This window comes from Diorhabda carinulata, chromosome 3 (genome assembly GCF_026250575.1).
Source record: "Diorhabda carinulata isolate Delta chromosome 3, icDioCari1.1, whole genome shotgun sequence".
Lineage (NCBI taxonomy): Eukaryota > Metazoa > Arthropoda > Insecta > Coleoptera > Chrysomelidae > Diorhabda > Diorhabda carinulata.
Genome location: NC_079462.1, coordinates 5354121 through 5373741, shown reverse-complemented (window position 1 = coordinate 5373741; position 19621 = coordinate 5354121). Strand labels below are relative to the sequence as shown.

General features: G+C 32.1%; 1 protein-coding gene across 1 annotated transcript in view; it reads left to right on the top strand.

Moving 5' to 3' along the window:
- LOC130891370 (nephrin) overlaps window positions 1–19621 on the top strand; it is a 526229-nt gene that overhangs the window by 479724 nt on the left and 26884 nt on the right. Inside the window, exon 11 of the mRNA XM_057796033.1 lies at window positions 17245–17547. Within this exon, the coding sequence (XP_057652016.1) occupies window positions 17245–17547 (303 nt within the window). The remainder of the gene's footprint in view (window positions 1–17244; window positions 17548–19621) is intronic.

Here is a 19621-nt window from a genome sequence, read left to right as displayed (position 1 = left end):
TATTCCACCAATTCACTACTCCAAACTTTTTGATCTTTCCATATCCATTCAAACCAACCAAAATCACGACACTATTGACTTTTTTGCCTTTTTCCTAGTTTCTGACTTATTCTTATTAGATCACAGCTTTTTCCTCAATACTCATTTCCATTTCTCTTAGCCATAAGTCTTGAATTCACGTTCGATGGTATGCAATATTCTCTTTTCATCTAATTTATCTATGTTGGACAACTATATGTTATTGTCGAAAGCATGTATTAGTCATTATATATTCCTTTATATATTATCTCCTTTCTTATTAGAACTCTTCAACAATCGATCTAGTGTCTAAATACACCCACTCCTCTATTCCAAGCACCAATTGTGTTTTAATTTCCGGTCCCGTCCTTAAATTGCTGAAAATCTAATATTCATTTTCTAATACTCAACACAACCGTTTTCCAAGAAATTACAAGAAATTAATATTTGATGCGAGAAATAAGTGAAAAGGGTGAAATGCTCAATTAAAATCCAACATTACCTTATACTGCCTACTTTCGTTATCTTCGTTTATATTAGTCAGGAGTAAACTGTCTTAATTTTCGAAATAAGTGTTTGCCATTGAACACAGTTTTGAAAAAATAAAATAATCTGGTAAGTTGAATATATTTCATAATAAAATGGTGGCATATTTGATTCTGAGGTATCTAGCATCTGATGATTGACTCTAATCTAAACGTATATGCCAATTTTCGATTGAAAGTTTTTCATAATGTGTAGGGTTACTAAATCAAATGCCTAGATGCCTAGAAATATAATTTACGAATCAATTTCAAACACTAAATTGTACTTGGTTGATTTTGCATAGATTTTTTGGCACATTGAGAGAAAAAAAGACCTAAACTGGTATTGCACTACCAAATAACAGACAAACTGATGACAATATACTTGAGAAACTCAATTGAAAACGCTTAAAGAAGGAGAAGAATGGTGTTACATAATAGAAAAACTTGAACTGTGGGACAATTTGAGGAGATGAAAATATCTAGGACACCAAATAAGGGGCTGAAGAATAAATAACAGAAATGGAATCAAAAGATAGTTCAATAAAGAGAGAACCTACCATTTTTTATGATAATAAACGGATGAAATATAAAACTAAACAGTCATAATGGGCTGAAAAAAAAATTCACTACTAGTGGAAAAGCTAGTGAATAATAAAAATAAATAACATATGAATGGAAATGAATACATATGAAGCAAAAGTCATGATAATGAATAACAGGATGTAAATAGAAGAGAAATAAAATGCTAAAACGAGACAATACAAAGAATAATTAAACACTGAGAAAACTTTAGTTTTATCCTATAAAGGCGCTTCAAAACCTCTAAAATCCAACTTTGACTTAATACGATCCTCAAATTCGATTGAATTTCTTGGTCTCGGTCTTCATTACTCTGTACATATAGAAAACAAAAAAATTAACCTCTGCTTCCTTTACTATTAAATATGTGTCTGTACAGCTCGATTCTCGTACTGCTCTAACAACTTACTACTCGTTATTCGAAACGCATTTTTTCCTTTCTGGAGGTCTTGCACCTCTTTGATTCTATCTTCAAATTACAAAAAATAGCTATTTGTGATATTTATTGTTTGAATTATAGAACACATTGCCAATTCTATTTTAGAAAACCCAAAATTCTAAGTCTCTTCATTTTAGAATCTGTTTGTTTGGTTCGAAAACACTTCCACGACCTACCCAACTAGAAGAAAGAAGATGGACATCAACTTGACTATACCTACTTCTGATCTGGTGAAAAATTCCATTATCTTCAGTGCAAAAAAATTATTCAATCAACTACCTTTTGAAATAAGTTTAGAGATTTGACAACGGAATATCTGCTTGAAATATCTTATTATTCTTTGACTGAATTCTACAATTTACCATAAACTCTAGAGACAGGCATAATTCAAATTGTGATGTAAAATATTATATAAATTATAATTTCTACTATTGAATTCAATCATTATTTCGTATTATATATTATGTTATATAAAATTATGTAGCTTTGTCCATAAAATTTTAAAAATTTTGCAGTGACAATAAAGTTTCTCTCTCTCTCTGTCTCGAAACATTCACTTGACTGTACCTATTTTAGATCTAGTGAAAAATTCCATTATCTTCAGTGCAAAAAAATTATTCAATCAGCTACCTTCTGAAATAAAAATGGGGAAAATTCTTGATAAGTTTCGAGGTTTGACAAAGGAATTTCTGCTTGAAAGATGTTATTATTCTTTGGCTGAATTCAATCATTATTTTGTATTTTTTTATTATATCTCTCTCTCGATTGAAGAAGTATAAATATCTAGAACTATATTCATAGAGGTGGAGACATAATAAATAGAGAAAATAAAGGAGCTGGTTCCACGCACTAAGCAATATCATAGTAAGCTTTTCATACACCACAATTTCCTATCTATCCACTTGTTTTCCTGGATAGCTCTGTCTTTTATGGTCTGTTCAATCCCTTGCTCCAGGTCCTTGAGGGTCTTTCTCGACCTCTTTTATTCTGCGGTTGATACATCAATGCTTTTTCGGCCACCTGTTCTTCTCCATCCTCATCGCATGTCCGTACCAGAGCAGTTTTTTATTCTGTAATTCTCTCTGAAGTCGTGTATTCTCGACCAGTTCTTTTTGAGATTGATTTTTTCTGACCAGAGCAATGAGTTCAGAATCTGTGTAGCTCTTTGCGCTCTATTTCTTACATCTTCTTTTATTGTTCCATCTTCCGAAATTATGCTTCCTAGGTATTTGAATTCCCTACATTGTCTAAATTTATTTGCAGTTCGGGCTCTTCTTGTATACTTTCTACCAACAGATATTTCGTTTTTGTCATATTCATATTCAAAACCCATTTTGCATATTCGTCGTCCAGTTTTCTTAATATATAATCTGCATCATCCTCGACGCAAGCTATAACAATTTGGTCGTCTCAGAAAAACAGAGTTGTAAGGCACTTATCATCTATCTTAATAACTATTCTCGCAATTTCAGTTCTCCATCTCCTCAGAGCTTCTTGAATGTATATTTCAAATAATGTTGGTGGTAAACCTCACCCTTGTCTCAAATCTTTCGAATACGAAAATGGTTTCGACACGGTACTTCTTAGCTAGACTACACTTTTTGACTTTCTGTATATGTTAAGAAATAAGTAGTCCGAAAAGAAATTTGCTATCATTGAATGGAAGGATAACAGGGTACTAGAAAGATTGGAAACATTGAAAAGGTAGAAAGAAACTAGGAAAAAATAGGTTTTATCAATGTATAATTATATTAACTTTTTCTTCAATATATCCACCTATATTTGGAATAGTTCATGGAGCACCCAGACTAAAGGAGCGATTCACCTGCCTTCTTGGCTGACTGGAATCAAGAAATATCAAACTCGTTAACTTTACTAGCTCAAAATGAAATTTCCGCAAATCGAACAATCAATATAATTTAGGAGAAGTAACTGATTTAAATTAAGCGAATGTTGAACGTTTATTCGACAACGTTTCCCGAAGTAAATGTTGTCAGAAATGTTATCGGCCAGCTTAGCAATTTGATGCTTGACAGGAATAATCACAATTTTTAGTCTCCAAGTTTCTAAGTACTTTAGTCAAAACGGCATGACATAAAGGATAACAATTGTTATTCAACAGCAAAGTTTTGAGTTATCTGTAGTGTTGGTGCTATATCATTGAGCCATGATGAATTTCCAGATATTGTAAACTGTAATTATTCCGTTACACTTTCTTAGAAAGGTGGTAATTATTGATGATTATTCAGTTAAGACATTAACGAAGTAGACTAGGCCCCTGCGTATGGGTGACATTAGACTGATACAGATAGGGTTAGAGAAAGTGATGGATTGGAATTTTTTTCATTAAACACGAATTAATACCATCATAATTTTGTACTATAGTCTTTATTTGAAATGATTCAAAAGTAGCAGTAAGAAATATTTGAAACACAATTATAGAATCATCAACCCAGCTATATTTAACGACGTCGTATGTGTCAAACGAGGTTTCGTCCAAATTAACTATATTTCTATCAAGTATTATTACACCAACCTCCAAATATATGCTCCACCTCCATCCAATTTCTCTGCTGAATTATATGCAATATGAGCTAAACACATTGCAGATTCTCTCAGCTCAATACAAACTCTTCAAAAAAATTCACCACTCTACAAATCCCCCAAAAATCAAAATTAAGCAATGTAATCAAGATTGTTGTTGTTGCATTCTGTTGAACCCTTCCACATACTGGAATAAAATGGATAAATGGAAGAACAAATGGTCAACGTCCACATACCAGGATGTGAAAAGGAAGACTCTGTGAAACCATAATCTGTATTACCGAAAAATCCATGAGATGGAGTTCTTCGGACGCGTCTCTGTTTAGACCGTACACTGAGGTTAGTCTTTCGATACTAAACCTCAAATGTGACAACTATAATTGCAAATTGACTATGAAAAACATAATCGCAGAGTGTCCTTCTTTAACTCTGAAAGATCATCATCCAGTCAACCGCTCGGAACAATATCTATAATTTCAGCACCTAAATATTTTTATAACCAAATTCAAAAATTAACTCAGACTAATTTTGATCATAAACTTGTGTTGACTACGCTAATAACCAATATATGGTTGATGCGAATTTTGTAATAAAAAAAAATAATCACAAACTAAGCTAAGACCCGAACAACCAATCAAAATCTAATTCAAACTAGATCTTTTACAAAATGCGATTAATCAGCCAACATCTTTGATCTAATCGCTTCCAAGATCACGTATTCTTTAGTGAAACTCTCTTGTCTTGGAAATTGATACTATAAGCACTGATTGAATGTTTTCTGAGCCATTAGATCAATAATAACTACTGCTACTATTGGTATCTTCACTTCGGAACTTACGTGTTAATCCGACTGTGTCTGTATCAGAAGATGCCAACCTCACGAAATGGTAAAACATGAAATAGCAGTAGTAATTTTCGACGACGGCCTGATAGCCCAAGAAACATTTAAGCAACGGAAGACGGTCCGCGAAAGCCTTAAGGTGCGTTTAAGTTGGAGCTGCGATGAACGATAAGAACAGTGATGATAGCAGCGACAAGAGCTGCGCAAAATTCGTTTCCTTGATATGAAAAGAAATACTTTTTGATTCGAATGCATCTAAATTTTATATTTTTAAATAGCTATAAACACAAGAAGGTACATATTTGGAGAATTTCATCATATTTAAACAATTAAGGGAATACCCTACAAATTATCCTCAAAACACCCTTCAACTAGATACCTTCATATATCTATGATAGATTTGAATAAATATGGAGAAATAGTCATAGTAGACCGGTTTATTCGAAGAACAAACCTGTTGTGTGGATTTTTATTTTCTTGGCCTCGCAAAGGGGCTCTAACAAATATTTCACTGACTAAAGTATATTGATATGAAAGTAAAGAAAATAAACTAAACAATTAGCGACGCTCTTATCGTTGCTCGGCTACCAAATATGTCTCACCGCGCCACTCCAATATAAACACCTGCGTATAGAATAACGAAATAATGCTCTTTACTTCGCTAGTACCGTCGCTCTTATCGTTTATCGCAGCTCCAACATAAACCCAGCTTTACAACACTATAAGCGCTTTTGTAAGATACGTCCCAGTATATCAGTTTTGCGGTCGGAATTCAAGTAAGAGTAGATGAAATATACAACTGGATCTCAAGATAGATAAGCGGAAGAGACCTAGCCTTGGGAAACTACATTCCACCAAATGGTGGTGTTGCGCGTGCGATGTGCTTTAGTTTGGTTCAGTTTGCGATGGAAGCGATGGACTATCCAACGATAAAATAATTTTTCCATTCGAACCAGTACTTCCCACACGATCAAACAAATTCATGTTAGTTGTTTTCAATACAGTAAGCGAAATAATTAAACAGAAACAGCGAATCAATATTTAGTGAAAATGAACTAACGGAAAACTGTTTGAATAAATAAATACAATTAATGAGAAATACTCATTTCAATCACATTTAAATATGCTTTTATAGGTTTGGGGTTTTATTATATGTGTATCATGATATTTTATTCTTTAATATATGAACGAAATATCATTGTTCAAAGCGTGTAATTTGATGGGATTGTTCATCATTTATTCTAGATCAACTATTTCGCATATTGGATCATTATTTTATGCATGATTCAACACAACGATATAAAATACATTAGAGTGATTTGATTTAAATATAAAATATTTTAAAATAATCAGCACCATTATTTAGATAACTTCTGGTAGAGAACTAAATGTATATTATTTAACAGCATTCCCTTATACCGTAAAAGTCTTGTTTCAATCAAGTACAATTTTTTGTTTGCAGACTATAGCGAACGAGAACGGACACAAAAAAGGGAATCAAAGATTTAAAACTAGATTTGTATCTCGGAATATAAGATCATTGGAAAAAACGGGTTAAATAAGATAGATCGTAGTAACTTAATAACAAAAATTGATATAAATCGAATGAAATTTAATATTGAAATTATTTTTGACGTATTGATTCGCATAAAAACTTTTATCTTCCATATTATTTTTGTACTGAGGTATATTTGATATTAAGCGATGAGGATTTCATTTACAGAAAAATATCACGAGGGATTTCAACTTTTATGTTTTCTCAATTACAAGAGGATGAGTGGTATTCGACAATTGTCCAATGGATTTACTTCTCCATACTTTCCCATTATCAAAACAACTCAAACAACAATGATTGTTCTGGAATTTATTTCTCTTCTTGCGGTGGCATTCTATGCTTGATTATAAGTTAAATCACATTCCTAAAAAGTCTACTTGCAAGGCAGACTCTATTCTATATTCTATACTCTTATCAATCAACTGCTCAACTTAAGCAGGCACAAAATTTGATATTTTAACTGAAAGATGTTATCTCCTTCCTATAGCCCTAAGAAATGGAAAATAGCTTTCTGTGAGACGAAATCTGCGCAACGGTTCTTGGCTACCCACTGTAATAGCTATGAAATATGATAATTTTGAATTGTATTCTCCTTATGAAGCGATATCCCATAATTTATTTAAAAATAAATAAACCAGGATTAATTTTTTGTCATCACAATATGACTATGATCCAAAATTAACAGCCGGAATCAAAAATTCTTATAGCATCTTCACTGACAAGTACTCTAATCTGAATCACAATCACTGAATACAAGAATCTGATGTTGTATCTCAAACTAAGACTGGAAAATTATTTTTTATATACTGTTCTCCACTATGGGATAGAAGAACCATAATAAATGCAGATGCAGTCAAACTATTCAATTTTCTTGAATTGTGTATCCGTGGAAAAATTTTAAGAATTCTCTAAATACGTGGAATCACATATAGCGAACAGTTAAAGAAAAATCTATCTCATAATTATAGACAGAAAACTTCATAGTTTAAAGCCACAAGTGCAACCTCTTTAGACTAATAATAAAGGGAAAAATAAAAGACGAAAGAAGCAGGAAAATAGTGTAATTTCACTGTTAAGTCGTCTAAGAATAGTATGAATACATATTCCAACGCGTAGACCACATTTCAAGAGGAGCGCTTCCTAATACAGTTGATTGACTTTCTGACATCTCGCTGTCTGTTCTACCTTAAACCCTTTAACTATAACTGTTGATTTTTTTTCTTATCTTCAAATTTATGGGGGTCTTCTATTTTTTCCCGTAAATATCATTCACATTTTAATTTCATATTATCCTCTAGATCTGATTGAAGATAGTACTTTATGTTTTTCATCATATAATATATATATATTTTCATTCCCGTTCTTCGCTCAATAATTTTTTCTTTCGATCTTCTTCATGCATTTCGCCATGTTTTCCTTTTCTAATTCCGTTGCCCAAGTTTACGAATTTCACCATTTTCCCAAATTTTTAATCGTGTTCTTTAGATACTTATCCATTTATATCCATTATTTTTTGCTTGTAAGGTCTCCTTTCTGTATTTATAGAACATGAAAACGGTCACTAAAGAAATCAATGACGAAGGAAATTGCTATTTATCGTAATAAAACATCTAGTGTTCAACCTTTTGAAACTTTTAGAAAACGTAACATGAAATAACTCTATAATATACAATATATTCTTTCAAATCTCTTGAAACTTAAATGGCAAATAACTTTTGAAATAGAATGATGTAAATATAACAGGTATTTGTTTTGCTTTGTAATCATAGCCAAAATTAACCTGGTCAATCATCATATGGACAGCAAAAAAGGATTAACTTTAATTATATCAATAATGATCAATATAATCCATTGTTCATGTCATTTCTCCGTGAAAATAATCATCTTAATGCTTTTTGATACTCAACATTTTACGTCTTGGTTCAACAAACCTTTTTGAATACTCGGCCCCCCTGGTTATTTAATAAAAAAATATTATTTATTAATTAAATTATTTATATTATTAAATTTATAAAATGTACTCAATATTCTACTGCAAGTGTAATCGCAATATATGTGATGTGTGAATATAATGAAAAAAATCAAATTAATAGTTCGCATGACCGCCTCTACTTGCAATCAATTGGCCAACGCGTCTCGGCATCCCGCGAAACAAGTTATCGATAATATGGTCAACCATATTGCCACACCCTTTTTGAACGGCAGCAGTCAGGTCTTGAAGGGTTCCACATGTTCAATAGGATTCGTATCTGGTGAATTTATTGGTCTATTCATTCTTTGGATGTCTCCTCTGATTTCTTTTACAAAAATTCATATATTTACGGACGAAACTAGTTTTTGTTACGAAATTGTTTTTATTTTTATGATAAGATGCCACAAAATTTAACAAAACATGGGCTCTAAACATAGGCAAACCTAAAAGTTTACAAGAGGGACCAAGACTTTTGGAGATGAGATTTTATTGCTGATAAAGTCTAACATTGAAGTCATAGGATTTTTTCAGACATCGATTTTTGTAAAAATTTGGAAATCCACTGGTTTCGTTTTTTTTATAAAATGTTTTTTATCTAAAATGTGTGCATCTTGTATTTGAGTTTATGTATAAGGAACATTTTCTATATATAAGCTCTTCATTCGTATTTATTATTTAATTTCAATTGAAGTAGACCTAAAATCCAAAACAAATCATAACGAAATATATGAATATTTATATAAATGGTTCTAAATAATTACAGGGAAATGTGAAAATTGGAAAATTACCACAAAAGAACGTTTGACTTATCCTCTTAAGTTATTTGGGCTCATCAAAAAAACATTTTGCAGGCAATTTCAAGAGCTACAAGGCTGTGACTTTGATGCTCTTCATTTTTGAGTTAAAAGAGGACAAGTGGTTTAAGCACTTGAATTGTAACGACTATATCTCGTGGAAAACGAAAAAAAATATTCTCCATAGATAAAGAGATAATTTTTAGCTCAGGTAACCTGAGGTTAAGTTGCGTTTACTAATTCCCATTTTCCAAAAAGTGTTGCATTGACTCCTGTTAAAGGCTAATCTTCCGAGCCGAATTTCTTGTGTTTCGGTGTTGTCTGAAAGAGATATTAGCAACAACATTTGGTAACTGAACTATTAGTACTGTTAATGTTAATAAATTTCAATAAAATTAATTTTTAAGCAGATAACGTAACTTCTCTTACACATGAAGTGGCGCATTACAACATGTCAAAATCTCAGCTGATTAATTTATGCAAAACCTCGCATTTATCGACTTGTTTCACTATTTCAGTTGCATAAATGCTGCATTTATAGGGGAAAGTCTAGTTACTTTTGAATTAATAACCAATTAAATTCTAATGGAATGGATGATCAATTGATTTTTTATTAATTTTGGGATGTCCGATACCCAAAAACCTAAAGAATTAATTTTGGTAAATCGTAGTCACGATGCCATAGCAAAAGTTTTCCATAATGTCAAACAATACGTGCATTCATAAAATCTTCTCTATTCGCTTTTTATTGAAAATAAATTCGAATATTTTGGAAGATTCACGTCACTATTGTTTATATTGAAGCTCTAACGAGCACATAGTGTGTATCGGCTATTTCATCATTCGTGTAAAACAGCTTTAACGTTTCACTATTTTTAAGTGCGCGTTCTAATGTACACTTATTAGATCAACATTTCTACCAACTCTCTGGTTGATACGTGTATGAAAAAACAAAGAATCTAAGAATGAGATTTTTGAAGCGATTTTCCAATGTCAAATTATCCTTTTTTGCTCTACCAGCCTTTTATAGTTCCCACACAAATAAAATATGAGTTCGAGATTGAAAAAGTGATAAATGTTTCAGAAAGATTCAATTAGAATGTTGTGGAGCTGAAAAGAGAAAACAGAAAGATTTAAAATACGAGTATATCAGAAATTGCACTAACAAATAAGATGATTACTGTGTATTGTTAAAAAAATACTACAAAAAATAATTTAAGAAAGTGAAAAATAAACCGTATAGGCTAGAAAACAGTTCCTTCATTATTATCAATAATTAATCTTGTAAGGAAAGGTTTTGTAAGAATGAGAAAAAGAAAAACTCCTTTCCAGGCTTGATCATTGTAAATAGTATTTGATTCACTTTCTCATGGGACACTGCCGTCAATGGATGGAATTTAAATATTGCTTATAATATGATAATAAGAAACCTCTTAAAAGCTACTACTGGTGTCCTAACGCCCAGTGTTCAGCTCGCGACATGTCAGCGAAAAATCAATATTTCCTCATAAAAATTTAATAGCATATTCTTCAACTATTTTGTAAAGTATCAAAACCTGTCCGACATTTTCTAAGCATTTTCCGGTCGAGCGGAAAATTGTGAAACATTTTTTTCATGGACTTTGAACATTGAAGTGAAATAGTTTTTAATTATCCATCACCACATCTACAGTCTAAAAGTAAATAGTTCTTTGTAGTATGCGGCGCGTACGTTTTTCGAGACGTCTAGTTAGAGAAACAAGAAAATAAGCTTACAGAACTTTGGGGCATAATTGAATTTGAGCTTTTTTTGTGTGTTTGCAATTGTAAAATACGAATATGAACATAACTAATTTATCTTAGTTAAAAAAAAATTGTTTGGGTAATAAGGAAAAAATTTTAACCCTTCGTATTGGCCATGTTCCGCAATTTCCATCTGCTTTGTACATTACGAGGTCAGGCTATTAAATAACGAGACTGGTTACGAAAGAGGATTTTGTAATAAAAATTATTCTACATTCGAATGCTTTCCTTCGATATGCTTCCCTTCCCTCGCCACACACCTTTCCGTGCGTTTTTTCCATAGATCGAAGAAGTGCTGGGAATCTTCTTTGGTGAGGACCCTTCGGAGCTCTGCCGTTTTTTTCTTTACCGCTTCCATCGACTCGAATTGGGTCCCTTTCAAACACATATTTTTCTAACCTTCCAAGGAAATCTGAGCAAAGCCGTTAACCAAAGAGCTTTTGGTCAGGATATTTTTTGGCACCAATTTCGCACAGACCTTTGTCATGTGTAATTCCTCATGTAAAATTTCTCTAACCGTTTTTGTATCGGCGCTTACAACCTCGACAATCATCCGGATGCTCATTCGACGATCTACACGCACAATTGGGTTGATTTTGTTCATTGTTTTCGGAGTTGAAATAGTCACAGAGCGACCTGGGCGCTGGTGATCTTCAGTGCTCTCTTGGCCCTCACTAAATCGCTTACAGCACTAAAAAACACTCGCACGAGATAAAAAATTGTCCCCATAGGCCTTCTGCAACAATTTATAGAACTCAATCGGAGCTTTTTTCAATTTAACGAGAAATTTGAGATTGATACGTTGATCCTGTTTTTCGTCACGCATGGTTTGGGGACGTAAACAAAACTCGTTCGTTTCAAACCGCTACTGCACAAATACTATAATAGCAACGGAAACGTGTTTTGGAACGTGCATAGACAAAATATATAGATACCCAACGCACTACTCGTTTTTTATCCTATCCGTCTAGGGCGCTCTCTAGACTCAAAGTTTATCGAAAATTTTTCCTCAAATCCGATTTTGACAAGGTGCCCCAAAATTCAATTGAAAACAATTTTCATTTTCCAATTCAGCGATCTCGTAAACCACTTTTAGCCATTAATACGAATCTGGTTACTACTATGCATTTTTTTGGTTGGTTGCCATTTCCAGATTGATCATATAGTCCGGGAGCCAGCAACAGTAATACACGACCAAGTTCCTCTCAAGAGATAATTAGTAGAGTGCATCAGAAAGCTGCTGGATGAAGATGAAAACACCGTCAGCCGACCTTGTTTTCTTGCTAGCTGATTTTTTTTATATATTACAACAGTATATTAACAATCAGCTGGGAGGAAATGAATCCGCTTATCCCACCCACCGAGTCGCAGCTGACTCATAACTCTCTGATGCCTATCACCAATTATCTTTCGAAAGGAAATAATTAACCAAATTTACACTCCAATATATATAAAGAGATACAACTTCTTGCTTGAAAGGCCGATATGATCAGAATAAGTAACTTTTTATAAAGTGGAAGAATTTTCGAACAATTACATATGTCATAAAATAGACTCTAGTAAATTTATAAAGCAATATATATTTTTTCAGATTTAAAGTATAATTAATCATTACATTTTTTGAATTAATAATTTGAAAAGCTCTTTTCGAACAAAATATCTTTCGTTATACTTTTCATAAAAACCATTAATTTTCTACAAATAAAAACTGGATTTTCTAAGTTCCTTTTCCTGGAAAGTTTGAATTTCATAAAGTTTTAATTTGAGGGCTGAATAATTTTACAGATTTTGTCCTTATCCTTGTTGAAATGGAAAGAAATTTTTAGATTTTGCATATCTCCTGACAAATCATGTACAGCTTTTTTATTCAAAAGATTTAAGGCACTTTATCATCTTCTCCACAGGGAAAGAAATCCGTAGTTTTGAAAAATGGGGAATCAACTTCCACCTAATCCATTAGGAAAATAAATTATATTGGTATATACTTGAAATACTTCTGGAAGTTGTAATTATAAAAGTGTCTTCAAAATATTTCCAAATTTCCAGTTTTTGTTATAACCCAGTCTAAACCAATGAAAAATTCTACTTAACCCTCGATAGTATACTGAAACTATCTAACGGTATGGTATTATAAAAATAGACATTATATTTCTATACTAAAAATCTTTAGAAAAACGCACTCACATACCAATTTGATAACTTATCTGTGCCTAATGGAAATTGGAAGAATAATTACAAAAATTAGTGATATATATAACTGGAAGGTTGAACATAAAAGGTATCCAATTTTACAGTCTTCTGCAAAAGAAAACGACAAACATATTTATAACACAATCATTATTCAATTTAATTTTACAATTGATTCATATGAACATTTTCGTGAAAATTCTCACAAATAGCATATATATGAATGAACATCCAGAAATTTATGACTTTACTACTTTAATTGATAAAAATTAGAAGGCCTTGTCGGTCCTGATTGCCTGGGTAATCCCTCTGCAGTCTCCTTGATCGCACTCGTTCTAGCTTATCCAGGATTCGAAAGTTTTCCCATCGTCACAAATTTCCACAAAACTGTCAGTCTGAATTGGCGGTTCTGTCCGTAATACCGGCTTCAGAGTGACCTGTGATCTACCAGTATCTTGACTCTCCTTAACTGCCGTCCAAACTGAAAGGTTTGTCTAACCTATGAAGGTTTTGGCCTGTCTGCAGATCTATCGCTGGAGCCATGTGTATTTGTTTCTTCATTTTCTACAATTTAAGGTGTTCCTTAATCCGCAAGTGAGGAATTCCCATTGTAGGTTTGGGTCCCGCCGTCGGAAATTTCATTGTCCCTATGTGCAGAAATCCAAAGCAAATCCACTACCTTTAAATCAGCTTATACGTTGACTTGTACCGTTCCACGATAAGCTTTGATACCAGTACAATTAGTTTAACTGTTTTGCAAATATGCACACTAATTGCATAGCAGAAGCATAACATCTTAATGGATCAGAAGTCACATTCTGAAGGTGAGCTGACCTCATATTAGACCTATTTTCCATTTAACCTTGTGTTTCCTTTCAAGTAGATACATTCCTCGGATCCTGTTATTGGAATGAATACATTCCATATTACTTTTGATTTCGATATATTTTCTGTTCAATTTTGTAAATGTTCAAAATACCAAAATTGTTCACTCTAAAACTAGTGAAAATAGAAGGTGATAAAATTATCAGCTCATCTGATTTTTCCATATTTATTCGAACGGAATTGCAGAATCGAAAAAAAAAATATAGTTCCATCTCTGGTGAACACCGAACGATAGGAATCCCCGTTATCTCTGATGAATATGCATGTTCTAAAAATATTATGTTAAAATATACCCAGTACGTGTGCGCTGCGAAGCGAAAGCAAAATGTTTAAATTTATCATCAAAAATTGAAATTGGAGTGACTACACTTTGTGTTACTCAATCATTCTGAATCCAACACAGATGGTTGATTTAATTTTGATTATACGGTGTGCAGGAGAGGTACAGATACGAAATATGAATCGTCTCATGAGAACTCACCTTTGTATTAACACTTTTATCAACAACGATCTCTACAAGAAATTCAAGGTGTACACAATTAACAATATATCAATATAACTAAACTAAGACTAAAGTCAGACTGAATCGTATAATTTTGTTTCGGTTAATTAACAAAATTAGAAATAATTCGTTTATTCAAATAGTAGTAATAATATTTCATTAACATCTTTTTTTAGAATTTGTAGAGTTAGCAAAGAGCCCATCTGATATAATTTGTTTATTCTAACGTAAAGAGATTCTGATATATTCTGTTTATCTTAAAGAGGTTCTTAACTTCTCCATCCCCTGGGGAAGTTTTATGAGAGACAAACAAAACTTTACTGTTCTCATTTTTCATTCATTTGAATTTCCTACATTACTTTTTCTTTATTTATATTTCAGCTTAATTTTTCTACATCTATTGGTTCCATTCGGTTTGGTTTTGTAAGGGGTCTGTGGAGGTCTTTTAAGGCTGCTCTATCTATCTCAAATGATTTGAACTTTGTACATTTTTGTATGTTGTTTGTATGGCCCTATTGTAGATTTCGTCACTGGTATTGATTAAATAGTTTTGATGTCTTCTATTCTAGGCTTTAGTTCAAGATAATTTATGCCGTCGTGAGTGTTATGTATCATATTTTTCTTATGTACAAGGCTAGTCGCAGTATTTATTGTTATAATGTTATCAGTTAGTACTATCTCCAAAATTTGTTTAGTGTAAATTTCACTGGAGGGTTTGTGTGAAATAGGAGTTTGTCTTGTCTTATTTCCATTTTCTTGGAAAGATGCTCGTTAATATCTTTATACATTTCCACTGTTTTCCTACGATGTTTCTCTATGAAAACGTTCAATAAGGTTCTTCTAGTATCTAGGTTGGAAAGATCTCTTGCATTCAGATGTCCATTTAATATTTCAATGGGTTTAAGTTTCGTTGAGGATAGAGCGGATAGAGTTGTAGCCTAATAATTCATAGGGCATTTGTTCTTTAATGGATGATGTAGATCTTGTTATTACGGTTTAAATCTTTAATATTTAAGTTAGTTGGATAATTTAATAATTCGGAATCATCTCTACTTATGTTAAAGACTACTATGCTTGGTAGCATGTCGTTAATTCTAGGCTTTGAGCTAGAAGATTCTGAGGCAGAGGAGTTTGACATAACTAAAATAGCTTACAAGATACAGATGATGCTAAAGTGCATTCCTGCATCTTCTTTGTGCTCTTGAGTTGGTTTTTGTGATTATATTAACAATATAAGAATATAACGACATTAAGTTGTATAATTTTGATTTGGTTGACTCGGCATCGAATGTTCTATTGAAAGTTTCGTCTATCTAAAGTTTTTTCACTTAGATTAGAATTAGAAATAATTCGTTTAGTATAACATACTGTAATAATATTCCATTTAATTTTTCGTGTTAGCACCCTATCCGTATTTGTTGATTCTAACCTAAAGAGGTTCTAAACTTGTTACTCAAACATTCTGCATCCAACACAGATAGTCGGTGTAATTTTGATTATAGAGTATACAGGAGAAGTACAAATATACGTTATTTTTCAGATAATATAAATTTGAGTGTAATGATTTCATATGGAATACAAAGAAATCAAGAATTCAAAGTAAAGCTTTCCATCCAGTCTCCATAAGATATAAAATGAAAGGAATACTGTAGAAAAATTGTTTCTTCACCTTGTTGTTTCATATTCATATTCATTTGATATTGTTTCCCAAATTGACTCCAACTCTTTTTCCGTATTTGATTTCTTTCGTAGCTTTCAAATATTTTTTGAGTGTATAAAACCGATATATATTTGATTTGCTTTTCTAAAGCTACGATTCCTTTCTTTTGCTTGTTAATTATTTTCCTTAATTTGATCTCCAAAATACCCTCGTGGACTTTCAGTACGATGCTTAAGGCCGCTTGACATGATGCAATAAAACGTGCAATGCAATGCAAGACGCGATTTTTCTTGATCAAAAGCATGGGCAGATGAAGTTCAGCTGATTGTTTCATACAAAACCTCGCACTTGCAGGATTATCGATGCTATTTTTATTGCGCGCAAGCTGAAATTCTAGAGAAAAGACTAGTTAATTTTTGCGTAAAAACCAACCTGCAAAAGCGATGAAGCAGCAGATTTTATTATTGCCAATTATTCACTGACCACTTTTTTCTTGACCATTTCACTTAGCTCAGTTATTTTCATTTTTAAACCTGTCACAAAATATTAAATAAAATTTGATGCTAGGAATTTGTTTAATTTACTTATGGAGTTTTTGTTAGTGTTGTAGTGGTAATATCCAACGACGTACAATATTAATCTATGAAATAGTTTGACTTTTGAAAAAATTGCGTGTAATTTCTTGCAAATTGTCAAGCTGCCTTTAGCAATGTTATGGGTCTTAAATAATACTAAAACAGTCTGTTTTGTCACCTTTAAAAGTGGTAAAATAATACACATGTACTGTCCTGATATTTCGTTTTTCAAAGTTATTTTTCATCTTAATTATAATTTCTCCAAACTCGATTTCAGTTGTCGTAAATTTTGCTTGAATATTTGAAATTCATTCTGTTAGTCGAAATGTTGAAAGCTGAAATCAAAGCTACTAGTATTTCAAACAGATTTTAATTGTGTTGCAGGTCGGCCATCTCAACTACAAAATTGTACTCTTATAAATCAGACATCCAATTCTCTGCAAGTTGACTGCATGGAAGGTTTCGATGGTGGCCTTCCCCAAAGTTTTCTAATGGAAATTCTAGAACTCCCGAGTCTCAGACCGAAATTAAATTATACGACTTACAGAGCGCCACCGGTTTTTACAGCAAACGGACTCGATACTGGTGCTAGTTACAGGATTATCTTGTATGCGGAAAACGCCAAAGGTAGGAGTGATCCAACGATAATTGATCCAGTAACATTCAAAGGAGTTGCTAAATTACAGGGTGAGTAAATTATTCTTATAGAAAATATGCTGTGTTGTTGGTAGATTCAAAATATTCAAAGCCTATTTTTTGTAGACTAGACATATAATACATCGAAAAAAGCATAATAAAATTCATATTTGAAATGATTAAACTGTGGAAATATGCGCTTTATACCTCAAAGTTTAATATAGTAGATAAATAAACTCGATGTATGTATATTTGCATAGTTTTGTGAGTATATTTGTGAATGTAAGTACATTTTAAACTCCCTTTTTAAAAGTTAAAGCTAAAACCTTTCCTTTGGACCTCCATTAAAGTCGAGTTATAAACCAAAATTAGAACGCCATAATTTTCATTCCTTTGACACTTTCAACCTTATTTTTCCTCTACAATCTCATTTATTACAATATATTTTGGTATACTGACCTGTTCGTTTCTGTCATCGAAATTTCCATACTCCATACCAAGTCATGTTTAATTCATGATAGTCGTCGACTTCTTTCTTTTTACAATCTTTTCATGGAAATCTTTGTATCTGATCCAACAAAAAATTTCATCGAATATTAAAATCGTCCTTTTTGATTGGAGACAAAAGATTTTTTCGGTATTTACTTAGGTAACTTATATATTATACATATACAGAAATTGGTTGGGTGCATTTTTTTAGGGCCAAAGATAACAAAAAATTAGACAGGGGAAAAAGGGACAGATGTTTTGAAGTAGCTTCAGAAAAAATTGAAGAGAGTTTTTAGAACCAAAGTAAATAATAAAAAAATATATCAAACAAAAACTTTAAAGTAAAGAGATTATAGCGAATTTTTTTACAATTAATAAATACTAACAAAAATATTCGAGTTAATTTGATTATTTTTTTCAAAAAAGGGCTAAAATTTCTTTCTTTTCGGCAAATCAACAGCTATACGGAGTTGAATGCTTGCTACATGCTTCCTGTGAGGAGCTACAGACAGAGGGACGCACAAAACGCTACTAAAAGCGCATTTATTAAAAAAAAATGCGCTAAAAATGTTCACTCTGAGAGCTGAAAAAGAATATGTTAATTATATCAATCAGACATCATCAATTACAAAACCGAACAGATTTCCTGATGACTAACTCAGTATAAAACAATCCTAAAATATTCAACCGCGTATTAAAAATGCTGTAAAAGACTATAGTAAATGACACTACAATTTCCGATATTGGAAGCAATTGCCTTACATCTGTAGCATGCTTAAGCAGTTAATAGATAAGATGCAGATGACAGTGAGTGTTGATGACATGAATAGAAGAGGCAGCAAAGCAATTTCAGAAAACCAACAAGTGGATTTCCTTTTAGAAACATTGATAAATTCCATTATATCTGTTTGTGACTTGTATGCAAGAGAACCGATACCAATTAAAAAATGTTATTTTATATCATTGATAATGAATCTAATAATTTCTTTCGAAAATGATAAGTTAATGTTAAACTTATAGTTTGTATAAAAACAGTAAAATATTATCTCGGAAATCTATATACTTGTAGTTGAATCTATGTATATTATTTCAAATAGGTATGTTTGGAAAATAGAATGGGTATGACTTATTCTCAATATTTACAAAATGTTTCAGTTAATTCGGAGATTACAAATGGATCACTCGAATACGCCTCTATTTGGTTGTATGATTAAAAATGTTTATAAACATTTCTCTCCACTATCAAACTCTTCAAATATTAAGCAAATAATTCCTCTAACCGATGCTTACATCCAAACAAAATAAGATATAAGTATGAACTGTTTCAACTAAGTAGCGCAAAGTTCACCAACACTTTTTGTATGGTTCAATAAAAACATGGCAGTTACTCAAATTTATCTCTTTGTTAGTTCACTCTTTAAGTAATTAAAGATTAACCGATTTTTTATTTTCGCCTACTGAAAATGCAAAAACCGATTTTCTCACATTACCCCATGTGAAAAAATAATATATTCTTATCGAGTAACAATCTACAGGAGCATGAAAATCTAAAATAGAATAACGATGAAATTTTACCATAAGCAATATCTCTAACACCAATAAAAAATTTTATCCCATTGAGTTTGTTGTAAATCTT